The sequence below is a fragment of the Suncus etruscus genome, chromosome 10 (genome assembly GCF_024139225.1).
Source record: "Suncus etruscus isolate mSunEtr1 chromosome 10, mSunEtr1.pri.cur, whole genome shotgun sequence".
Taxonomy (NCBI): Eukaryota; Metazoa; Chordata; class Mammalia; order Eulipotyphla; family Soricidae; genus Suncus; species Suncus etruscus.
Genome location: NC_064857.1, coordinates 16,693,969 through 16,720,236, shown reverse-complemented (window position 1 = coordinate 16,720,236; position 26,268 = coordinate 16,693,969). Strand labels below are relative to the sequence as shown.

The window sequence follows — 26,268 nt, the reverse complement described above, 5'->3', positions numbered from 1 at the left end:
ATGTGATGCTGGTGATCAAATCTTACACTGCTATACTTCCTGGTCCTGAAAATAGGGTATTTTTGGAGGCTACTACGTTAAATATAGATACAAAGTACATTTTTCCTATTAGGTATTTTGGGGGAAAAGTTCATTTTTGAGAAGGATGTTTGGACCACAATGGTGTTGGATGCTGAGGGATACACCTGTCATTCATGCTTTGTCTGTGATTAAACCCAGACTTTATGCATGCAGAGCATGCACTCAATCCATTGAGCGTTTTCTTTAAACCCTATGTTCTATGGTTTTAACTTTGTCTCTATTTTGATTTAATTTCATTGACCTAAGCTATTTTGATTCAGTGTTTTCCAGAACTTTACTTTTTTAAAAATGGTGTTCAGTAGCATTAAATGCCTATCCTATTGCTGCTTAAATAGTTGAATTAAAAAAAAGAATACTGCTTCTTTTTCATTTATGATGATAATGTGAGCTGATAACTATAAATGAAAGTTACTTTTTATATAAGAAGATGGCTTTTCTAAATTCTTTATGGTCTTAGCTGGTGGTCTTTTTATTCTAGGGAAAGGAGGCGTGCTTCACCTGGCAATACTCAGGTGATACTCCAGGCTCGGCTCTGCACTCAGGATATCACTTCTGCAGTGCTCAGGTGATCATATGGGATGCTGGGGATTGAATCCAGGTTGTTGGCAAAGGCCCTTTCTACCTTCTGTACTAATATGTTGACCTCAGCTGGTGTTTTTGTTAAAATCCTGCTGATGCTTTTCAGATGTGTATGATTTTTCTTGGAGCAATGATTTGCACCGAGTTGTTTATTTACAATCTAAGGTTGTAAACACCTAATTGACAAAGTACACAATAATTGCTAACAAGTTACTATAATGGCCTGTGCTTTTGAAAAAGTTGGTGTGTTGATGCTTGTTATCTGGGTTGGGGGGGATTTTAAAAAATAAATGACATTTAATAATGTTTTCTATTCAATTACAGGAGTCAGAAATACCATCAGAGGAAGGATACTGTGACTTTAATAGTAGGCCAAATGAGAACTCTTACTGCTATCAACTTCTTCGGCAACTAAATGAACAGAGGAAGAAAGGTATTCTTTGTGATGTCAGCATCGTGGTGAGCGGAAAAGTCTTTAAAGCTCACAAGAACATCCTGGTTGCAGGCAGCCGTTTCTTTAAGACTTTATATTGCTTTTCAAACAAAGAAAGCCCTAACCAAAACAATACTACCCATTTAGATATTGCTGCAGTTCAAGGTTTCTCAGTCATCTTGGACTTCTTATATTCTGGTAACCTGGTGCTCACAAGCCAAAATGCCATTGAAGTGATGACAGTGGCCAGCTACCTTCAAATGAGTGAAGTTGTTCAAACTTGCCGAAATTTCATTAAAGATGCCTTAAATATAAGCATTAAATCAGAAGCTCCAGAGTCTGTAGTTGTGGACTATAATAATAGAAAACCTGTTAACAGAGATGGTCTGCCTTCATCACGGGATCAAAAAATTGCCACTTTTTGGGCAACAAGGAATCTTACCAATTTGGCAAGTAATATAAAAATTGAAAATGATGGTTGTAATATCGACGAGGGCCAAATAGAAAACTACCAAATGAATGACAGTAATTGGGTCCAGGATGGTTCTTCTGAATTGGCTGAAAATGAATCTGAAAGTCAAACAAAAGTTTTTGTTTGGAATAATATGGGATCCCAGGTAATTCAAGAAACTGGCAAAACAAGGAGGAAAAACCAAACTACAAAGAGATTTGTTTATAATATACCACCTAATAGTGAAACAACTTTAGAAGATTGTATAATGATGCAACCACCTATTGCTTATCCAGAAGAAGATTTATCGTTCATCAAAGAGGAACCAGGTAAATTGTGTGTGTGTTTCCTAAGTATTTTTCAACCTAATTCTAGTGAATATAAAATCTAGTTAATATAAGATAAAAATCTAGTTTATAGAAATGAACAAACGATTTCTGAGTTTTCAGTCTAATTCTAGTTACTGTAAAATTGAAGTACAAGTAAGCATATTAAATTTGAGTAATAAGAAAATGGGAAGCAATTTGAATGAACAAATTGTATCATAGTTCATTGACTAGACACGTGTAGGTAGTTTTCTGAAAGGATGTGTTAATCTGTCCTTTTTATGTAAATGCATATGTATATACATACATTCTATGTGTATAATGTGGCATATGGACTCCTTTGACTTTCCTAATTTTTTTGTCTGCTCACTTTATATTAGAATATAGTATAATATAGAATTTATTCCTTACATTACAACTTTCTTGAGACCTAGTTAATCTTACACTCAGTGGTTTGGTTTATATATATATTTTTTTTGTTTGTTTGATTTTTTTGAGGGAAGCACACCCTGTGGAGCTCAGGTGTTATTTCTGACTCTAGGCTCAGGAATCATTCACTCCTGGCAGGCTCAGGACCATATGGGATGCCTGGGATCGAACTCGGGTCAACTGCAGTGCAAAGCAATCACCCTCCTGTTATGCTAGTGCTACAGCCCTGTTTTTGTTTTTTATTTGTTTTGTTATTTAAACATTAATATATATGAACAGGATTGGGTTATACCTGATAAGTGTTCAGGTTACCAAAAAGTGTACCCGGGATTGAATTTACACCTCCTCTCCCCCATGCAAAAATGAGCTTCAGCTTGATGAACTCCAGCACTAAACATAATGTTTTATGGGATTTGCAAATGACAATGGGATGATTCTAATTTGTTTGGAGTTATTCTTACCACAAATTTGAAAAGAAACTGGGATTTTTTTTTTTTTTTTGTGTGTGTGTGTGTGTGTGGTTTTTGGGACACACCCGGCAGTGTTCAGGGGTTACTCCTGGCTCCATGCTCAGAAATCACTCCTGGCAGGCACGGGGGCCCATATGGGACACCCCGATTCGAACTGATGACCTGCATGAAAGGCAAATGCCTTACCTCCATGCGATCTCTCCGGCCTTAAACTGGGATATTTTAAGTGTGTCCTGTAATTCCTTTGTTTCTCACCTTTCTCTTCTCTTAAATGTATGTACCCCTATTATGGTCCTTTCTCTTCTCTTAAATGTATATACCCCTATCATGGTATATCACATTTGTGGTTTGGGTATTTTTTGGAGGGGTGGTGGTCACACCTGGCAGTGCTCAGGGGTTACTCCTAGCTCTATGCTCAGAAATTGCTCCTGGCAGGCTCGCGGACCATATGGGATGCAGGGATTCGAACCGCTGTCCTTCTGCACGCAAGACAAATGCCCCACCTCCATGCTATCTCTCTGGCCCCTGTTTGGATTTTTTTTAAATAGGGTAGTAAAACTTTGAAAACCTTGAAGAGATTTGAAATGAAACTTTGCTTTAAATTGTGCCCAATTTAATTTTTTGAAGAGGCATCCTACTTAGCTCAAGGTTTTCCTCTGAAAACTCCACACTTAATGCTGTCATATAATTTGGGGGAAGCAACCAGTGTTGCTCAGGAGCTGTTCCTGATAATGGGGAGAACATGGGCATATAGTATGGGGAATCAAATCTTGACCTCCATTATGCACAACATGTACAGAAGAAGCCCATTGTGCTATCTTGGCTGCCTCAGACGTTTTACCCATCTTGGTGCTGGGGGTCGAACACTGGACCTCAAATGCAAGGCAAATGCTGCCATACTGAACATCATCTCCCATATATATTTTTTTAAATTGATTTTTTTAGCCATACCAAGCTGTGCTTATGGCTCATTCCTGGTTGTGCTTAGAGGGGATCCATAAGTGGTGTAGGAATTCAAACCTGAGTTAGTCACTTGAAAGGCAAAGCATCTTAATTGAAGTACTCTTAAAGGATTTTTAGGCTTGTTTTGCATTCAGTTTGATACTTGATTTCAATGTCTTAAGATACATGATGGTGGCAATGTAAAGCTATTAAATGGGATAATTTTGGGTTCCTAAAGGGCAAAATGCCATAGTAATTCTGTGAAATGTATTGGGCTTGAGTTTAGTTTTTGGTGGCAGGAATTTTACTTAAGGACCAGAAGAGGGAGAGTACAGAAGTTGCACTTGCAAACCAGTCCTTTCCGGAGCATAGAGTCAGGAAGTAAGCCCCAGCACAGGCAAGTGTAACAAAAGTTTAAAAAAATTGAAAAGGGGTAAGAATCAGCCTGCATGTATAGTGAATACTGTTTAGTATTGATCTTTGCCCTTAATGCTACTCAAATCTTCTCCAATAAAACCCCAAAAGCAATTTTATTTGTTTTGTTTGGGTCACACCCAACAGTGCTGGGGGTTACTCCTGCTCTACGCTCAGAAATTGCTCCTGGAAGGCTCGGGACCATATGGGATGCTGGGATTCCAACCACCCTCCTTATGCATGCAAGGCAAATGCTCTACCTCCATATTTCTCCAGCCCCTTGACCTATTTATTTTTTAATTTTTATTGATTAGTTTTGGGGTCACATCCAGTACTACCATTCCTGGCTCTGTACTCAGACATTGCCCCTGGCAGGCTGGGGGACCATATGCGATGCCAGGATTCACATGGTCCCTTTCACATGCAAGGCAAATGCCCTACTGCTGTGCTATCATCTCTCCGTCCCCATTGAACTATTTTTGACACAAAAGCTTAAAGCAGTTCTGAAAAGTTAGAGCTATGTTGTCTTCTGCTATATGCATTAATCATTTAAGAATATAATGGGAACCCTGTGGAGTAATGTTTCCGCAAACCCCCTCCCCCCAGTAATTATACACACAATCTAGTCTAGGGAATGCTTAGATTTGGGTAGTGGTTGATGGCAGAATTATTAAACAGGCTGTAGTGTTACACAGCTGGTAGGGTGCTGGTCTTGCATGGTGTCGACCTGGTTATATCCCTGGCATCCCATATGGTCCGCTGAGCCTGCCAGGAGTCATCTCTGAAATCTGGTGAAAACCCTAAGCACCTCTGGGTGTGGCCCCCAAACCAATAAAAAATCCTATTAAGCAACCAATACATTCTTTTGTTAGTTTTTTTGTTGTTTTGGGGCCACTTGGTGTTACTCAAAGGACACTCCTGGAATATGTCCCAGTAAGCTTTATTGTCAACCCTTAATATTGAGTTGTGGATCTTGTTGCTATTTTGTTTGTTTCTTGAACTACACTGGATGGTGTTCATATGTTCTTGTCTCTATGATCAGGGTGTTTTAGGGCAACATATGAGATGCTGAGGAACAAACTTGGGTCTGCCATGCAAGGCAAATGTCCTTCCCACTATACTGGACCTTGTTACTATATTTAGATTTTATATACCCTAAGTGGGTGCTCTAGTCTCATACCCTGGAACAGTTTAATTGCCTCTGTATCTATCTAGCTTCAGTTAAGCTCTTTGCCTTTACAGCTAGTGCTTAAAACCACTCAATTGATTTCTTGGCCCTAATAGTAGGTCTTAGTCTAAACTGCTTGCAAAAGAAAATGTCCTTTGAAAAAAAAAAAGAAAATGTCCTTTTGGACATTATCCTTTTTTTTTTTGGGTGGGTGGGGGTCACTTCTAGCTGTGTTCAGGTGCTACTGCTGGCTTATTGCTTGGGTCTTTTCTTAACGCTTCAGGGAACCATATGTTGTTTGGTGTCAAACCTAGGCCTTCCTGCAAAGATTGTTCTCTTGCCCATTGGGTGCACTTTCCAGCCCTCACCTGTTAATAAAACTCAACATGTATAGGTGTCTCTGATTTAGTTTATTTAGAATGTGGCCTGGATGCCAGAATTCTTAAAACACTCCAGGCATTATAGTACCAGGGGTGGCGAACACACGGCTCTTGAGCCGCATGTGGCTCCTGGCCAGAATGAATGCGGCTCTTTGCCTCTTATCATTTGTATACTGTGGCTCTTTGCCAAGTTTGGATTTTGTTCTGATGCTTCTGAGGAGGGCCCTCTGAGGAGAGACCTTTGAGTGCGTAGTCCTGCCCCCCAGTCTGCATCATCCCCTCTCCTATCCCTCGGAAACAATTGCACGGGGGACCCATGTGTCAACATGTTGTGTCACATCTTGCCGTGAGTTCTTAAGTGTGGAGGATGCAGCACACCCTCACCATCACTGCAGGATTTTTACCCTCACTCAAAATGGCAAAATGCAATATGTGTTTAATAGATTATTGTTCAAATTAGATGCTTTTGTGTGAGTGTTTGTCTGTTTTGGCAGGTCACTGTGTGGTGTGGCTCTCTGACTCTCACACTTTAAAATTTTGGCTCTTTGTGTCGAACTTGTTCGCCACATCTGTATTATACTATCAACAAAGGTTGGAAATTCCATTGATAGAATAGTAGTGCTCATTGAGTCCAGATTTTATAGAATTCTGCCCTCTTTCCTAATCTCTAAAGTTTTTTTTAGCAATACTATAAAAATTAAGTAATCTGAATAAAATCATAACTCTAAGGCTCATCTTAATTCCCTCTCTTGGGTTAGGAAACCACTAAAGGTATTTTAAATTATTAAATAACTTGCATTGTACTTTCTTACAAATACTGGTATTTAGTTTGATAACCTCAGCTTCAGCCTTAGACTAAGCAGTACCAGTGTGGAATAATCTATATTAGGAAGTTATTTCATGGGCCCCGGAGAGATAGCACAGTGGCGTTTGCCTTGCAAGCAGCCGATCCAGGACCAAAGGTGGTTGGTTCGAATCCCAGTGTCCCATATGGTCCCCCGTGCCTGCCAGGAGCTATTTCTGAGCAGACAGCCAGGAGTAACCCCTGAGCACTGCCGGGTATGCCCCCTGCCCCCCCCAAAAAAAGTTATTTCATATTCAGCCACAATTTGCTTGTCTTAAACTTCATAATTATACCACTTCTTATTAACTAACCTCTAATCTGATACCCCTTCAAATATTTAAAAAAGTTCTTGAAGTTCCCTTTTTCTCTTCTAAGTGCCGATGTAAAAGTACTTTTTTGAACTACCTTACACGGAGAGTTTCACCTTGAAATTACCACATACAATGATACAATGTTGAGAACTATTCTCCAAGCAGATTTTGATAGATACAAAATAGAGTGGGTCAATGTTTACCAATGCTAGGCCATTTCCAAGGTCATTATTAAAACCTTACAATTAAGGTTTTAATAGAGGAACAGTATAGTAGGTAGAGTTCTTGCCTTGCATGGGTTTGATCCCCCACATTTCGTTTTGTCCCCGGCATCATGCCAGGAGTAATTCCTGATTGCATAGCCAGCTATAATCCCTGAGAATTGCTAGCTAGACATGGCTCAAAAACCTTACAACTAATCAGTAGCCCTGTTGATTAAAAAATGAGTCTCTTTCAACAATAAATGTTTATATGACCCCCCACATTTTTGAATATGCATTAATTTTCTTTATGTTGATAAAATTATTTTTCAGTGGAATGGTCTTTTTGTTTTTTACTATGCTGGGTATTGAACCTAGGACCTTGCACATAAAAGGAAAGTGCTCTACTGCTGAACTGCTTCCCTATTCCAAATGTTTCCAGAAACAAATAGTTTTGTACTTAAGCATCTACAAAGTAATCGTGATTTTTTTTTTTTTTTTGGTTTTTGGGTCACACCTGGCAGTGCTCGGGTTATTCCTGGCTCCAGGCTCAGAAATTGCTCCTGGCAGGCACAGGGGACCATATGGGGCGCCGGGATTCGAACCGATGACCTCCTGCATGAAAGGCAAACGCCTTACCTCCATGCTATCTCTCCGGCCCCCAGTAATCGTGATTTTTTAAAAAATTTATTTAAAGAAAACGCATCACATAGTTGACATAGTTGAACATAATGTTTCTAGTTAAGTCAAAGCAAAGTTATTGAAAAAACAAAGAAAAAATAAGAGAAAAAAGTTAAAAAAAGAAATAAAAAGTACAGTAAGCCAGCTCCTTTTTGAAATTTATTGGATCTCCACTGAAATCATTAATACAATGGTGCAGAAGGTTTAGTCCGCTCTTGTTATATTCATTCTGTTAAATTATTTTGATCCTATAGGAATGACAGCATTAAACAGATGAAGTTGTTCAGCAATTCAAAACACTGTTACTGATACTGCAGCTTTTAGGCATGTGTTCTCAGCCGCCAGGCCTCCTGGAAGAATAAGAATGTGGAGGATGAGGGGAATGGTACCTGCATTCCTCAAAAAAAAAACAAAAAACAAAAAACAAAAAACCCAAAACCAGACACAAAAACAAAAACCCTGGTGATAACTGTCCAAATACCTCAAGTTTGATCAGGTTGGTGTCCTCGAAGAGAATCAGAGGGGTTGATGGAGGCAGCAGGCCTGGCTTCAGTAGGCAGGGGCTTGGCCCACCCTCTCCTGAGACAGGCCAGTTTGCTGCGGAGTGGGCCAGTGGATTCATGGTCTTTCATGGCTTGGCTTACATCTGTCTCATTCATTTACATCTTATTTGAGTACAGAGTGAGTCTCTGGAGCCCAGCCTGGTTCAAACATAGTGACAACATTTGTGGGCATAATTCAATCGTGAATTTTTTAGTCTACAAACTGCTTTACCTGCTTGTAATATTGACTTCTCTAGGTTATTAATTCTGATGACTGTAAACAACTACTTTAATGTTGTTTTATTAACATCAACCTGTTAATGTTGAAACTAGATGCTTGGGTCCACCATGCAGTCAATGCTGGGGGATCAAACTCAGAACTTTGAGCAAGATGGACATGTGTTCTGTGACTTGATCTATTCTTTCAAAACCTAATAATTAGGTATTAATTCTTATTTTATGCCTAAAAATCAATTTTTTTTAAACTTTGTTTGTTTTGGGACCACAACCATCAGCGCTTAGGGCTCACTCCTGGCTCTGCACTCAGCAGGCTGGGGATCACACGGGATGCCAGTAATCAAACTGGATCCCTCCCGGGACTGCTGAATGCAAGGCAAATGCTGTGCTATTTTTCCGGCCCCCTAAAATTAGTTTCTAACCTTAGAATTTTTACATTTGAAAATAACTTGAGGGGTAGGGGCTAAGAATCAACTAGATCATTGAGTAACTTATGTCACGCTGTTTCTCTATTTTACTCACTACCTAACTAGAATTTTGTCTTTTTCTTTGGGGTACACCCAGTGGTGCTCAGGGCTTACTCCTATGACATAGTTTGTGAGTCTAGGCAGTTTTCTGGATCTACTCTGGCCACAGTGCATGAGGTACTTCCTGTAATTACCAGGATACCATACAATGCTGGGGCTCCTGCATGCAAAACCTGTGCATTAATTAGCCTGTTCAGCCCCAACCAACTTTTTGCTGCCGAATTCTGAAACAAATTTTCAATGGGTTTATTCATTGGTGCAGAGTTTGTGTATGAGCTGTTTTTATCAAAATATTTTTTAATGGGGGCCAGAGCAATAGAACAGCAGGTAGTAGAGCATTTGCCTTGCACATAGCCTAGTGGGTTCAATTCCCAGTATCCTATATGGTCCCTTGAGTCTGCCAGGAGTGATTTCTGAGCACAGAGCCTGGAGTAACCCCTGAGCACCATTGGGTGTGACCCACGCCCCCCCCAATTTAATAAAGTGGCTGTTTATAAGTAATAATACTTGATAGTTGATATTGTTGGTGTGTGTTGGGGCGGAATAGACCACATCTGTGGTGCTCAGGGTTTATTCCTAATTCTGTACCTCTTGGAGGGCTCAGGGATATATGGGTGCCAGGGACTCAACCCAGTTGGAGGCATAGCAAGGCAAGCGCCCTACCTGCTCTATGTCGTCTTAGTTCCAACTGATAATTTTTCTGTTGATGATTAACTTTTTAATGTGGGCTATGCTCAAAGGCTACTACTACTCCCTTGATGCAGACGAGGTGCTGGGATTGAACCTCAGATTATTTTTTAATCTCAGATTATTTTAATTAACGTATTTTTGGTTTGCGCCACACTTGGCTCTATTCAGGGATCACTCTTGGCAACGCTCAGGGGTCCTGATGGGTTGCTGGTTATCACCAGGTGGCCACATGCAACGCAAATGCCCTACCTGCTTACTCTGGCACTGTGAGCCCCAGGTTATTTTACTTAAGTAAGGATAGAAAATTTAAATCTGAATTTGATTTGTCTCATGTATTATGAGAAAACAGCTTCACAAAATTATTAAATGGATTAATATTTATATGGAGTTGAAGTCAAGTTTAATGCTATATTCTCTGTTTGAATAATTGTGCTTTGGCTCAGGGGCATACAAATTGGGTATTTAGGAAACATTTGTGAGAAAAGAATGCTTACATTTAATAGCTTTAATAGAATAGTGAGTGCTTGAGGTAATTTACAAACTAACTGCCTTATTTTGAGTAAGGCAATGTTTGGCATTGCCTTCGAACATTGGGGACCCTGGAATGCTTTTTAAATTAAGCAGAATTTAAATTACTGAACATTTTCAGTTTTAAAAATGAGCCATTTTAATATGGTATTTCTTAATGCCTTGACTATGTATAAATTTACTATATAACCTCCAAAATATATTGAAATAATCTATGGACTTCCCCCCTTTCTATAAGCAAAGAGGTTAGGCTTTTAAAAACTAATTTCTGCCACTTTTACCTTAGTCCGAGTTTATTCTTTTTTTTTTTTTTTTGGTTTTTGGTTTTTGGGTCACACCCAGCAGTGCTCAGGGTTATTCCTGGCTCTATGCTCAGAAATCGCTCCTGAAAGGCTGGGGGGGGGGGGGGAACGGGGACCATATGGGATGCCGGGATTTAAACCACTGTCCTTCTACAGGCAAGGCAAATGCTTTACCGCTGTGCTATCTCTCCGGCCCCTCAAGTTTATTCTTGATAATTTTGGCTCTGAAACCTGGAACTTAGCAAAAACTATGTATTTTAAATTTGATTACTTAAATGTGAATAATGGGCTTTATTACAGATACTTAATTACAGAGATGGCTGAGTATAGAATGCTGCCCTAAACTTCACTGGATCATAGCTGTTACTAGCTCTTTTTTGTGTTATTTTGTTTGTTTGTTGTTGTTGTTGTTGTTGTTGTTATTAGCTCTTACAAATGAGTTTATGCTTTCATACTCAAAGTGTTGGCAGTTGAAGCAGAATTATGGTCTCTGGATTGGTCATTCTCTGAGATTCCAGGCATTCTCAATCTTCTCATCATTGATCTATTTGATTGAAGCTCATTATCCAGGATGAGAAACAGATTAAAATGTGGTTTTTGTTTTGGTTGGGGTGCTGAGAATCAAACCCAGGTGAACTGCTTGTAAAGGGCAAGCATTTTATCCACTTACTCTAGCCCAAAGAGAATACTTAACTTTAAAAGCAAGTATTGTATGCCCAGAGTGGTAGTACAAGTGGTAAGGTGTCTGCCTTGCCTGCGCTAGCCAAGGACAGGTTGTGGTTCGATTCCCCCCTGGCGTCCCATATGGTCCCCCCAAGCCAGGAGCGATTTCTGAGCACATAGCCAGGAATAACCCCTGAGTATCACTGGGTGTTGCCCAAAACCAAAAAAAAGGGGGGGGGGAGGCAAGTATTGTAAGTAGTAGTTTAAGCTTGACACTTGATTTTTTTTTTTGAAACAACTAATAGAAATAAGCTTAAGAATAATCGAGGGGCCGGAGAGATGGCATGGAGGTAAGGTGTTTGCCTTTCATGCAGAAGGTCATCGGTTCGAATCCCGGCATCCCATATGGTCCCCCGTGCCTGCCAGGAGCGATTTCTGAGCATGGAGCCAGGCGGAACCCCTGAGCACTGCCAGGTGTGACCAAAAAAAAAAAAAAAAAAAAAAAAAAAAAGAATAATCGAGTGTGTATGTGTATATATATATGTATGTGTGTGTATATATATATATACACACACACTATATATATATATATATATATATATAGTTTTTTTTGTTTGTTTTTGGGGCCATACCCGGTGGTGCTCAGGGGTTACTCCTAGGTATCTGCTCAGAAATAGCTCCTGGCAGGCACGGGAGACCATATGGGATGGCCGGAATTCGAACCAACCACCTTAGGTCCTTAGATCGGCTGCTTGCAAGGCAAACACCACTGTGCAATCTCTCCGGCCCCATAATCGTAATTTTTTTTTTTTTTTTTTGATTTTTGGGCCACACCCGGCAATGCTCAGGGGTTACTCCTGGCTGTCTGCTCAGAAATAGTTCCTGGCAGGCAGGGGGGACCAGGACCATATGGGACACCGGGATTCGAACCAACCACCTTTGGGCCTGGATCGGCTGCTTGCAAGGCAAACACCACTGTGCTATCTCTCCGGGCCCATAATTCTATATTTTTATGATTAAGCTTGCTAAGGATATTAAGTTGTCTAAACCATAGCTTCTAATCTAAACCATAGAATTTCTTAAATTTTGTAAAATTGTAAAATTTGTAAAATTTCTTAAAAATTGTAGCTGCCCTTTTGCAGGCTGCAACTCCTTATTAATTTTACAGGGGATGAAGTGGCCATCCAAGTAGTACTGAGGGTGCTGCACTGGCTTTGCTAACCGGGCTGACATTTTTTAGTGCAAGGGATTATCCTAGCCAACTTAATGGTGTTTGGGGACTTGTACAGCTACTCCCACATACGTAGGAGATTGGCCACTTGCTTTACACATTGCTGAAATGGATTCAGTTATGCAGGACCAGGATTCTCCCTCATACCCTGTCAGGAGTGATTTCTAAATTCAAAAGTTTTTCTTGATGACCAGAAATGGCAATAATCCAAAGCTTTTCTCTCCAGAAAAGTTATCACAAAACATTATTTCTTGGACTCAAAGATAACCTTCCTATATCAAATGGGGAATTGGTAGTTTTAATTTAAATTCCTAGTAAACTAATTCACTTTTAATTGAGGGGTTCCTTAATTTGACTTTTGTATTATCTGAAGCAATAAAATGACTAGAGCAGAAATATTGCCACTTCATGTTAGGAAATATAGCAGGAAATGCACTGGGAAGTTTATAACTAGCTACTGTAGTACAGTTGAATGATTTATAGAGAAGGCCCCACTAACTGCAGAATCCAGAAGTAAGCCCTGAGCACTGCTGGGTATGGTCTACCAGGGGTCTCAAACTCAATTTACCTGGGGGCCGCAGAAGGCAAAGTCGGGGTGATCCTTGAGTGCAAAGTCAATAGTAAGCTTTGAACATTGGGGGATGTGATCCCAACAACTAAAACAAAACAAAACAAAACAAAGAAAGATTCCTCTAGGGCAGGGCCACAAAATGTTGTACGGAGGGCCCGCTGGTAGAGCATTGGCTACAAGATGACTAAGAATTGAAATAAAGGTTTAAAAAATTGAAAGGGGCCATGCAGGTTGAGGTTGAAATGGTAATTGTGAATTTTATTTTAGACTCCAACAGTGAGAGGTTCTTAAGTAAAAATTTAATGTTGCGGTCAGAACAAGCAAGTAGGGTGCTTGCCTTGTATGGGGCTATAACCCAGATTCGATCTCGATATTCCATATAGTCCCCATAACTCACGCCAAATTATAAAGTGCAGAAGCACCACTGGTATGGCCTCAAAATAAACAACAATAGCATATTTAATAATAAATAAAAATTTAATCTTTATTTTTCTTTTACGAACATCTGAACGATGTAATGGGAAGCTCAGTGGGCTAAGTACATACTTTAAAATGTGGGGTTAGGGTTTGATCCCAGGCACTTCATGATCCCCAGAGCATAGACCAATAAGTAGTAGTACTCTGCATCACTAGTGTCACACCATAATCAGAAAAAAACTTTAGCAGATAACAATGGAGCCGACCCCTCAACAGTCAAAGAGGAACTCTAATGATGGTTATATATTTACATGAAAAGGAAACTTGCCTTAAGTCTCTCAAAGAATTTTTGTACCAATGAGCATTAGATATTTCAAAGACCTCCGCATTATATTTTACTTTAGAATATCTGTTAAAGAAAATCTGAATCACTCTGTCAGAAAACCTGGATTACTGTGCAAGAAAATCTGAATATGCACCTGCCTCATTTGGAATTTGGGTCCCAGAAGCAAATGGTCAGGCAATCACCACCAGCATATTTTTCTTGTAACCCTTAACTTGGAGGGCTATACATACAAGGTGATTGTCAAGGCTGATGATTCATTGTGGCCCACGAGAAACCTGTAACCCAAGAACCAAGATTAGTCTCACTTTAAAACATCAAATGTAGATTGCACTTTATGATATATCTTTACTTACATTGTTATTTCAAAGTAACTTTGTGAAGTGGGTAAATATCGCTATTTCCATGTGAAGAAATCGGCTTGTTACACAATATTTTGGGTAGAGAATGAGCTCTTCTGTTTGTTTTGGTTTAGGGGCCACACAGTGCTGGGATTGAATTCAGGCTTCCAGCATGCAAAAGTTGAGCTCTCTCTCCAACCTGTAGAAAATGAATTTTTTGCCATTGTTTGTTAATTAGATTCTTCCAATTTATAAATAAGATTTTACTTAGAAATGCCAATATATGGCTGGCCAGAATTATAAAAATAAATATTAAAGAAGGGGTTGCTTTTAAAAGGTGAAATGTATTAGTATAAAGGCTGTGGGTGTGGGTCTGGTAGAGCATTTGGCTCTAGTAGAGTATTTGTGTATTCTCTGGCTTCTTGAGCATAACTGAGTGTGGTGACTCCAGCCCTCCACTCGCCCATTCCCTCTTCTCAAAATGTGTCAAGGATTATAGCTAATATTCTGGATACACTTAAGGTTTTGGGGTTTTTTGTTTTGCTTTATTTTGGAGTCTATACCCAGCAGTGCTCAGAAGTGACTCCTGACTATGCACTCCAGAATCACTCCTGGTAGTTTCAGGGGAACAAATGGGGTACCAGGAATCTAGCCTGATCCTTATTGTGCAAGACAAGCATAGTACCCACAGTACTATAATTCCAGCTCCCACATAAGATTTTTGAATTTTTATTAATAATGAGTATTAGTGCTCACTTTGTCAGCAATATACTAAAATTGGAATGATACAGAGATTAGCATGGCCCCTGTGCAAGGTTGACACGCAAATTCGTGAAGTGTTCCATGTTTTAAAAAAAAATGAGTATTAATAAAATGGAGGTAAGAGTTTATTTAGAAAAATATTTTGTTCAGAGTCACACCCTGTCCTGCTCAAGGGCTGTTATGGAATCTTTGTTTAGGAGTGACTGTGGGTTATGCAAAAGGGATAGGGGATTTGAACACAGTTGAGTAGTGGGATACGAAACCACCACATTCAGCCCTATTGTTTTTTCTGGCCCCCTATTCAGCAAAACTCCGTGAAGTGAAATTACATAGGTGGTTTAATAAATATACTTATGCACTCTCCTTTTTTAGCATTGCAGAGTGCACTCTTTTTTGGGGGGCATATCCGGTGATGCTCAGGGGTTACTCCTGGCTATGTGCTCAGAAATTGTTCCTGATTTGGGGGACAATATGAGACACTGGGGGATCGAACCACGGTTCGTCCTAGGCTAGCACATGCAAGGCAGATGCCTTACTGGTTGCGCCAATACTCCGGCCCCAGAGTGTATTTTTTAAAAATTGCTTAACTTGTCTGTAGGCTATACAGTACAGTAAGCATTTCAGCTGCTGACAACCTTAGTTTCCTAATAGTTTAGGTTGAAGATAAATATATTTTTCATGTAGTGGAGTGAAATAGAATAGTAGTTACAAAAGGACTTAACCTCACTGCATACATTGTTTTTATTGACCACCCCAGGTACAATTTTGTTGTTACCTGTTGATTGGAGAGGATGTAGATATAAATTGGCTGGGCTTTTTGTCGTTTAAAACTGGTCATTGGAAAGGTATTACTTGGCTGCTATCCCGTAAAACACTAATAGTTCTCTACAAAGTTCACTTGGTGTTTTCAAAGAGATCTTCTCAGTCCTTTATGCGGAAATTAAATAAGGTAGAAGATTAAAGATAAAGTATAAGAATATCACAAATATACGCTAATTTAACTTAATTCTATGATTTTAGAGTGAAAAATAACTTAAGTGCTCTTCCTAGTAAATCAAAATTCATTTCTGCACCAAATAAATTTGCTACCCAGCCTCTATCCCATTCACATCAGCATAATGTTAAAATTTTATTACTAGTAGTTTAATACTTTCAAGTATTAAAGGTTTATTAAGAATTGTTTAGTTGAGATATTTATTCCTAAAATAAGTTGTATTTATGAAAATTGGCTAAATTGGATGAGATGACCTATTTTTAAAATTGCTTTTGATGTCAAATGCCAAGCGATTGATCAGAAATGCCTTTCATAAGAGGTTATCTGTTACATGGCTATCATTTTGTTGTTCTTGAAGATTGGCTGCAGGACTTGGATCACATTGCTAGATCACAAATTCCAATACTCCAGAGGATTGATAATAGATCTAGCATGTCTTTGTGGAGCTAGTTGGGAGAGAAAGCTAATATTTATAGAAAGTTATCTAAATAGAAAACTGTATTAGCCCATTTTATTGAATTTTAAATGCCCTCTGAACACACTTATAAAGAAATGGCCTTTTGGTTTTGTTTTGTTTTGGTTTAGTTTTTGGTTTTGGAGCCACACTTGGTGATACTCAGGGCTTACTACTGGCTCTGTGCTCAGGAATCAACTTCTGGCTTGGGGGACCATATGGGACGCCAGGGATCGAACTTGGTCGGTTCTAGATCGGCCATGTGCAAGGCACAGCCTTTCACTGTGCTACCACTCTGGAGCTTTATTTTTTTAATACTGAGAAACTTTATTGGTGAGTAAACTTCAGTCTTTGGGCTACACTTGGGTGGTGTCCTGAAGTAACTCTCAGCTAGTTACCAGGGTCCATAGCTCCGTAGCTATGTTGGGGCTACAATGCAGAGCTATGGCTCAAACAAAAGTGTATGCTGTAATCAATATAAATAGCCTTACTATCCATACTCTTGTTCATTGTAAAGAATTCCAAGCCATTTGCTTTTAGGTTAGTGGTTTTTCTACTATTGGACCAAAGTGAATTCTTGGGGTATAAAAAGATTGAAAAACCTTTAACTACAGGCAAGCACTTCACTTTATTTTTACTACTCTAAGCAAGAGAAAAAATGCTTATTGCCATACCTCAAATTTCTGTATGTACTGACTGATTCTTTGCCGTGTTTCTTTTAGGTATCCCAAACAAGTTTCTGGATTCCAGACTACTAAAGCAATTTCATTAAAAAATTAGTTTTTCTCTTTTCAGTAATTTGTTCTTTTTTCTCTTTATGACTTCCTATCACTGTTGTTTATCATTTATTACTTTCACCTTAGAACAGCTCTGAAAAACTTAGATTTTGAGGGAACAGGGTAAAGTTTAATTTATTATCATCATCTGTTCACATCAAAGTCACTCTGCTTGCCTTACTGATACCAACATGTCCTTGTCACTAAGATCAGACCATCAGTGACTTCCTAGATATTCAATATTCATTGACATAAATTGAAAGCAACATGTATTTCAGTTCTTATGATGAGTTCTTGGCAGCATTGTTAATCTTTTCTTTAGGACTTTTTTCTTGAAAGGCTTTATGTCATTTCTATTTGAAGTGAGATAGCGTACCTCAATATTCTTGAACATTGCCTTTTAACCTCATGGTCTCATCTATTTATTTCTTTGGCTTTATTTGCTATGTATATACTGCCAGCTTACATTTTTATTCCTGATTTAAACTTCAATCTAACTTTTTTTTTTTGTTGCTTTTTTTGCTTTTTGGGCCATGCACGGTGATGCTCAGGGATTACTGAGCTTTGCGCTCAGAAATCCTAGCTTGGGGGACCATATGGGACACCGGGGGATCGAACCACGGTCTCTCCTAGGTTAGGGCGTGCAAGACAAACGCCCTACTGCTTGCGCCACCACTCTGGCCCCCTGTCTAACTTTTTATACCAGATCTCTCAGATTTTCAACTTAAAAGTATTTTAGCAGGTTTTTTTTCTATCTAGTTTTTGGGCCACACCAGTGATGCTCAGGGATCATTCATACTCCTGTTGGCGAAGGAAAGCAAGTGAGCAGGAAACCCAGTGAACTGTCATCAACCCTACCTAGAAACTTACATGGGGAAAAATAGTTAAAACTATGTTTGCCAGTATGCCAGGCAGAGAGCCAAAAATGTTTATTTGGTCATTAAACTCTTTCCTATTTTTATAAACAAACAATTCTCTATCTTTATTAAGCATCTGAATTATCTAGAAATTTGTTAGTAAAGTTCTGGGAACTACCTTTGAAGTATCTGATTCCTTATTAGGTCAGAGATGGGCATGAGAATTAATATTTCTACCAAACTAACAAAGCTTGTTACTCCTTGTTAAGGAGGACACTTTGAGAATACCACTACTATTAGAAGCAAAATAACTGTTAAATGGTTGGAAAGCTGGGATTGGCAAAGCAATTTATCCAGATCTTTAAGATTTAACTTTCATACCTATCGTTTCCTCTTCAAAATGTAAACTTTCTCTTTCTTAGGTCCATTACTCTATTATTAATAAACTTTCCACAAACTTTATATTCCTGTGAAACCAGTTGCATTTTCTAACTCATAACCATCTATATTGTCTATTACCAAGCTTTGTTGTTCCTCCAATCTAGAAATAGTTTCTGTTTACTTACCATAAATATTTTTGAAGAAGTGATGCTTGTTTAAACTTAAAACTAGTTTATTTTGTTTTGCCCCAAGTGTTAGAAATCATAAACAGTCCAGAACCAGGGATCTTAAAGATGAAACTTAATGGGAAGTAGATGAGGTTGGTTTTCTATTAAAAACTGACATTTAAAAAATGGCGTCAAAATTTTTTTTGTGTGTTCAGAGACTTTTAATGTTTGAGGGAATATAGCTAATAATAATGAAATGATGTTAGATTCATTTTGAGTCAAATGATAGATGCATACAGAACGATATGTTCAAGATCACCTGTGACAGGTAGAGGGAGAGCACTCAACTGACCCTGGATCTAATGATCATTCCTATCCAGTCCTAAAAGGAGGCAACTACCTTTTCATCATTCTTTATCAGAAACAATTTAAGAGTGACACTTTGTGTTGACTGTTATGTGACCGATTGTTCATCTCCTTTTCAGATCTGGATGGTGCTCTACTCTCAGGACCAGATTGTGAGAGGAATGTGAATACAAATTTATTGGCGGAAGCCAGCTCTGGTCAGGATGGAGGTGATGCTGGTAGGTACTCTAACAAGAACATATTAAGAGCATTTGAGTATTGGGTACTCACTGTACATGATGATCTATTGTGATTTCTTTCCCTTGGCCTTGGGAGATTGACTATATGCACACTTTTAATCTGGTAACGATGTTTAAAAACGCTTATTGAAAACAAACAGGTTCCTTGAAGTGACTCATTTAGAGGTTTATTTCTTTTTTTGTTTGTTTTTTGTTTCTTGGTTTGGTTTTTGGGGGTCACACCCGGCAGCGCTCAGGGGTTACTCCTGGCTCTATGCTCAGAAATCGCTCCTGGCAGGCTCTGGGAACCACATGGGATGCTGGGATTCGAATCACCAACCTTCTGCATGAAAGGCAAACGCCTTACCTCCTGCTATCTCTCCGGCTCCTATTTCTTTAACTGTTAAGTATCAAGTAATTAGTTCTTCTCATTTCCTGTCTAGTATAGACAGAATGAGATGGTAATTATCAGAATGTTTAATAATAATATTTAGCTTTGATGTAAAATAACAGTATGGCTATTTATGCCTGTAGAAATTTGGGGATTTTTATTTGTTGGTGCTTTGGATTGTACACCAGGCAAGGATAGCATTCAAAGCATTTATTGTCACAGAACTTAGTTAACCCCAGAAAATGTTTTAAATGAAGACATTTTTACAATAAATTTGAGATCTGATGAACATTACCATAACAAAGTGATTAAGTATTAATCCAGGAAACAGTGTGCCTCTTGACATGATGCATGAGCTGCCATGGAATAGAACATCTGTTGCAGTTTTCTCATTTAATCTAACTAGTCTTGGCTCTAAAATGTTAGAGGCATAAAAAAGGAACCACTAGATTTGAGGAGCCAAACTAAATGCTGCATATAAATCTTGATTACACAAAGGCTAAAAAAACTGAATCAAGAAGTGTTTTGAGAACAGTTGGGAACTTCTAATTTGTGCTGTTGTTTATATCTATGTTCCCCAAATTGGGTGATAACAGACAGGAAGGGGAAAAGAGGTGGAGGACAGGGGACAGGAGTAACATAATATAAAAGAGATGGTAGTGGCTTTGATGCAACTGAGGGGAACTTTCTATTTGTTCCCTTAAATGTGGCAAGTTTCTAGGGATTGTCTTACTAACTTGTTAGCTAAACAACTTTAGAAACTTGGATTATATAATCCGAAAATTTTAATATTTTGAATAACAAAGGCACTTTGCAAAATTCCAGAAGTTACATCCTTTATTTAAGGATGAATAAGTGGTTGGTTTTATTGTTTTACTCTGCACATGTGCACTTCATGGGAGAGTTAGTGCATGAACCTGGATTACTATGATCTTTTTGTCCCTGACCTTCAAAATTAACATTTGTTCAAGATGCACAGAGTGATCTGGATACTTGTTGCAATTTCTGTAGCTTTGAAATTCTCTGGCACAAACCCACAAGCCCGGGGATCTCTCACATACCTGTGAGGCAAGTGCTATTCCTTTGAGAGCTTCATTCACAGACCTAAACCTTAAAACTTTAAAAGTTGATGTGGATTGGGGGCAGGGGAGTGATGTTGTAGTGTGTAGGGTCGCAGAACAGTTAGGGTCAGTGTTACTTACATTTGAGTAAATAGAAAGCAATACTGTGAAAGAATTACTGTAGGATATCTAGAAAAACAGAATATAAAGAATACTATATAATTTTGGATGTTTTTCCAAGTATTTCAAGAAACACAATATATTTGAGTAACAAATACACACAAGTGTTCTGTTATTATATGTGAACCTCCAGTACCATATGAAAAAAGTTTTACATTTGTTAAATAATTAAACTCCCATTTTTATTATACATTTTCAGGCAAATCTTTAGACAGGGGGCTGCATATTAGTATAGTGGGTAGGACATTTGCCTAGCATATGGCCAACCTGGGTTTCTCAAGCCCTCCAAGAGTAAGCACTGAGCTTATTGGGGGGAGTGGGGAATGGGAGAGAGAACAAGAGTGGGGAGGGAGAGGGAAAGAGACACTATCTTTAGAGAGACACTACCATTCCAATTATACTTTGATTTTCCTTTAAAAATTGTTATTTTTTTGTTTTGGAGACATACCCAATGATACCAGGTTACCTCTGGCTCTCCACTCAGGATTACTCCAGGTGGTGCTTTGGGATGCCAGAGATCAAACCCAAGTGAGCTACGTGCAAGATGGAATTATAAGGAATTTTGAACCCCAACAGGCATTTCTTGTTGTCCCATTACATCTGAAACAACAAACAAGTTAGACAATAATAGAAAATAATCTAATACGTAGTTTTCTTTTATTGGGACAGGGAAGAACACTGTTCTGTGCTTTGAATTATACCTTGTTGAACTCAGGACCACATGTAGTACCAGGGACTGAATTTTTGGGATGACTTGCATGCAAGATTGTCTCTCCAACTCCAGCTTCTTTTTATATTCAATTTATTCTATTTTTGCACACTGTCTTTTATGCCAACTAATTTCTTAGCTAATTGTTCTGAAAATAGACTATTTTTCTATAACTGGGCTTTGAAGATAGTCTTAAGTAATAGAATACTTAGACATAGCAACCTTAGATACCTTTCTATTATGAATATGCTTGAAAGCCAATATTTATAAAGGCAGCTTCATTTGGCCTTCATGCACAGGTAATACAATACATTTAGATGTATTTTGCTCTTTTCCTGATATTGAATTGTTACAAATCTTTATTACCAGCATTAATTCTGTCATTTTTCAATTGATTAGGTACTTCACATGATTTCAAGTTTAGCCTCATGCCTGGCCCTTCAAGTGATTTTAAATTTGGATTACTAGGAGGTACTTCAAGTGATTTCAAGTTTGGATTGATGGCAGGTGCTTCCAACGATTTCAAGTATGGATTACTGCCTGAATCTTGGCCAAAACAGGAAACTTGGGAAAATGGCAAGTTTAAGACAACTAAACATTTGCAAAATTTATGTATGTGTGTGTACTTTGTCTGAAATCTGGCCCAGTGTGTGCTCCACCATAAACCTACATCTCTGTTTCTAAAAAATGTTTACTGAGTTGGGTGGCTCCCCGATGTTCTTCAGGGACTACTTGGCTACAGCCAGTGGTACTTTGAAGGACTATTACAGTCCTAGATTAAACAGCCTAGATTTAAGCTTCTGGGCCTTGTGCATGTGCATGCAAACCATGTCTTCTCTTATAGCTATTTCTGAGCCCTACAGAGTTCTTTTTGTTGTTTGTCTGAGGTGGGTAGGAGTCTGCCCAGGGTTTACTCCTGATGCTAAACTTGGATCACATAGGGAAGGGGTTCAGAGCAAACCAGTATTGTCACTCTGCAACTCCTGATCTGATTTGTCTTGCTAATAACAAGCAACCTATCCACTCTCTCTCTCCAGTCCACAGCCTACAGAATTTTTAAGAAGCTGTAATATTTGAGTGTTTTGTGCTTGTTTGTTTTTAAATTTTTGTACCCATACAAGAATCCCCTTTCTTTGGTCTAAGCAAGCATTTAATGTAAATGTTTTTAATGTATAATAAGTGCCTTTTGTATATATGTTTCTCAAAGGTGAATCATCTCTAATCATGAACAAGTTAAAATGCCCGCATTGTAGCTATGTAGCCAAATACAGACGAACACTAAAAAGGCATTTGCTCATTCATACGGGAGTTAGATCATTTAGCTGTGATATTTGTGGAAAGCTGTTTACTCGCAGAGAACATGTGAAAAGACATTCCTTGGTAAGTAACATTAAATTGAACCGTTCTTGGGAAATTATTTTTGTCAGTGAAAGTTATTTTTAAATGCATATAATTTCAGGAAGGTTGATTAGTAAATAACTTGCTTAAAGTAAGGAATGTAATGAAACAAAGAGCCAATGTTGAATTTATGTATGTTTTTGGCCCAGTTGAGGGGAGGGTGGGGGACAATGGGTGGGCCACACCCAGTCCTGTTCAGGGGTACTCCTGGCTCTGAGTGGTGGATGCTGGGGATTAAAACTTGGGTTGGTCACATGCAAGGCAACAAGCCTTGCCTACTCTACTATTGTATTACTCTGGCCTGGCCCCTTATGTTTTTAATTTCAATAAGTGATTTGAATGGCTCGTGCACATGATATTTTCTCTAGTATCCTTATATTAGATTTTTCCCCTCAACCAGGTGCATAAAAAGGATAAAAAATACAAATGTATGGTGTGTAAGAAGATCTTCATGTTAGCAGCCAGTGTTGGAATAAGACATGGATCTCGACGTTATGGTGTTTGTGTAGACTGTGCAGATAAATCACAACCAGGAGGGCAAGAAGGTGTAGATCAGGGACAGGATACAGATTTCCCTCGGGATGAAGAATATGAGGAGAATGAAGTAGGAGAAGCTGATGAAGAGCTGGTTGATGATGGAGAAGAGCAGAATGATCCATCTCGATGGGATGAATCAGGAGATGTTTGTATGTCTCTAGATGATTAACTAACTGACCTACTATACTACTCCTCAAGGATGCTGCATTTGGACTTAATATAAATCGACAATTTGAATTGTTGAACTTGAAGGCTTGCAAAATATGGTACATGCTGGATGGTAGTAATGTTGCTGTGAAAACTGTAGGGTCAAAGCCTTATAGCAAAAAAAATTTTTTTTATATTTGCACAGACTGTACAGCAAACAACCTCGTGGTTGGATTACATGGAGTCCCACATCTTCAGTCAGTTATCAAAGTAAACGTATTTTTTATTTATAGGTTATACAGTTACTGTTTGAGTCTTATAAAGCAGTACCCAATCTTAAAGAACTTAAATTCATGTGCCACTTTTAACATGAATGAAGAAAAATCCATTTATGGAGTACAGTGACCTAATCACTATGTCCATCAAACCACTCAGGCTAGTTTGTACTAGTAGAGTTTTGTTTCTATTTTTATTTTTATTAATTTTATTTTTTTAATACAGATTTTCAGTGAGGGGCCTTTTTCAACCCCTTTGGTTCAATTTTCTGGGTTTTCCATTTTAATTTACTATATAACTTAAAACCAAGTCTCCTTCTAGTCTTCGGTATTATTTCTCAGTTTGTACTGGTGGGCATATTAATAAGAACTGGAGAGGTAATTTATTGGAATGAACTGACTTCCTCCATTCCCCCTTTCCTTTTTTGACATGAATTTTACTACTTCACAAATGAAGAATGACGTTGCAAAGTTGCCATGGTGAAGTTGACAAATACCACTAAAATGATTATGATTTAGAAGTAACTTTCTCCTGCTGCTCTGCTTTGAAAAATGGTTACAGTATGACCTTTTCTGAAACGGTATTCAGTTTTGGGTATCTGTTACTTTGGCACTATTCTCGTTTGCCTCTTTATTTTTGCCAGTGTACTATACCTCAGTCCTATTTGAAAAAGCAGAAATATAATTGAAAAAAGTCAATAGGAATCGTAGTAAAAAAATTGTTTTATAATTTATCCTTCATGTCCAGTTTGATTAGCTTGTTTTGCAATATAAGTGAAATATCAGGTTTTTATTCCTGTGCCCTTTTTATCATTAAAATTAACACAAAAATAACATTCTCTTTTGTTTCATACTTAATGGGATATTGAGTGTTTTGGAATTATGATCCGTTATTTTTCAGTTCCCTAAAATTGCTGCACCATGATAGATAGGTGAATCACCCTGCTAGGCATGATAAAACAATCTGCAAAAATCTTCAAGTGCTGAGAAGCTTTACAATTTATTATTCAGGACTTAAAAATTATTGATACATTAAGTTGAAATTGTTAAATTTCTGTAATTTGAAGACATGAATAGCTGATTATCGAACACATTTAATATTAACGTGCACAACATTTATGAGGAATACGTTGTGTATTACATATGATTGAAGACATTTTCAGTTTTTTAAAAAATAAAATTGAGTATTTTCCTACTGTATATCAAATAACTAAATTCTTCTAGTCATGAGGGGAAAGATTGCAAAGTATTCTGAACCTAGTCCTCTTGGTGCTCCATCTGATCAGATTTGATATTTGAAAGTTTTTTCTTAAGAGATAAGCTTTCTCCATAGACTGATGGTTAAATGTTAGACAATATTTCTGCTTTGGATAAATCAAGGATAAATTACAGTTACATGGTTAGGCCCATTTTTTGTCACCAAAAGATTATAGTTGTCTCTACAAAACTGTAAAACAGACATGAAGTTTTAGGTTGATTATTGGGTTGTTTCTGTTTGTTTGTCTCTAAAGACTGAAGAGTACATCTTCTGAATGTTCTAGACAAATGAATAAAATGTTATTCTGGTGGGGTCCAAAGTAGAAATTAGCTGGACAAAGATACTATGAATGAAAGTATTTTAAACGTAAAATGTTCTGCTTTGTGAATATGTAAGTATAGTATAAAGATTTCTTTCATCCCATTTATCCCCCTCCTTTAAAATAAACCATAGTTTACAATTGGTAGATCTGTCTATATATAAATATATATTAAAGAGAGAAGATATATATCTGAAAATCACCTAAATCTGCTTTATTAGACTACAGTTCACTTATTGCATAGAAACTGGACTTCATTCTTATTGTATTTTTTGCTTTTCCTCAAGAACTTAATTCTGAAGCTGAATTTTCCTTTATTGCTTAAATCATTTATGTATACCTGGTAAATTATGACCAAATTTTTGTTAGATTGCATACAGTAAATTGAAATACACACTTGGTACACTACAGGATTGTTGTGCTTCTGTTTTGGTTTTAGTTGGAAAGAAGGTCCGATGTAGATGGTTTGTTACTGTTAATTTAAAATATTCTATAAGTGTCCGTTACCTTTTTATGTTGTATTGTGACATATTTTGGCTATATTTTTAGTCAACTGAAATATACCTTTGTTTGCTTTTAGAAAGGTAATCCAAAGGAAAAATGTTTGTACTCTTGAAATATATTAGCCTCAGCCTATATAAAAATTTCTTTAAACATTTTACCAGAAACAGAATTGACAGATTTTCTACTTGCTGACTGCCTAACTTATTTTGTTTCATGATCTCAAGGGACTGCCTTTCCCTTTAGATCTTTTTTTAAAAATAGTTTTAGTACTAAGGTATGCTACTGGATGTTTCTATTTTTTTAAGCATATTCTTTTTCTGACTTACATTACAATTTCAGGAAGTTGGTCTCAGAGATAAACTATGGTCATAATTTTGTCTGTGGAGCTCTGGCAGAATTATGTGTTCGATATT

At 37.9% G+C, this 26,268-nt stretch overlaps 1 protein-coding gene and 1 non-coding gene across 2 annotated transcripts in view; both read left to right on the top strand.

Annotated features, from left to right (window-relative positions):
- The window catches only part of ZBTB10 (zinc finger and BTB domain containing 10), a 38,332-nt gene extending 13,859 nt beyond the window's left edge, over window positions 1-24,473 (top strand). The window contains exons 7-12 of the mRNA XM_049782427.1: window positions 560-646; window positions 985-1,873; window positions 18,978-19,076; window positions 21,817-21,993; window positions 22,625-22,797; window positions 23,216-24,473. Of these exons, the coding sequence (XP_049638384.1) occupies window positions 560-646; window positions 985-1,873; window positions 18,978-19,076; window positions 21,817-21,993; window positions 22,625-22,797; window positions 23,216-23,521 (1,731 nt within the window). The 3' untranslated portion in view covers window positions 23,522-24,473. The remainder of the gene's footprint in view (window positions 1-559; window positions 647-984; window positions 1,874-18,977; window positions 19,077-21,816; window positions 21,994-22,624; window positions 22,798-23,215) is intronic.
- Window positions 14,851-14,952, top strand: LOC126021676 (U6 spliceosomal RNA). Its single transcript, XR_007500170.1, has one exon. It is a non-coding gene; the product is annotated as a U6 spliceosomal RNA (small nuclear RNA).
- Window positions 24,474-26,268: the final 1,795 nt, after the last annotated feature.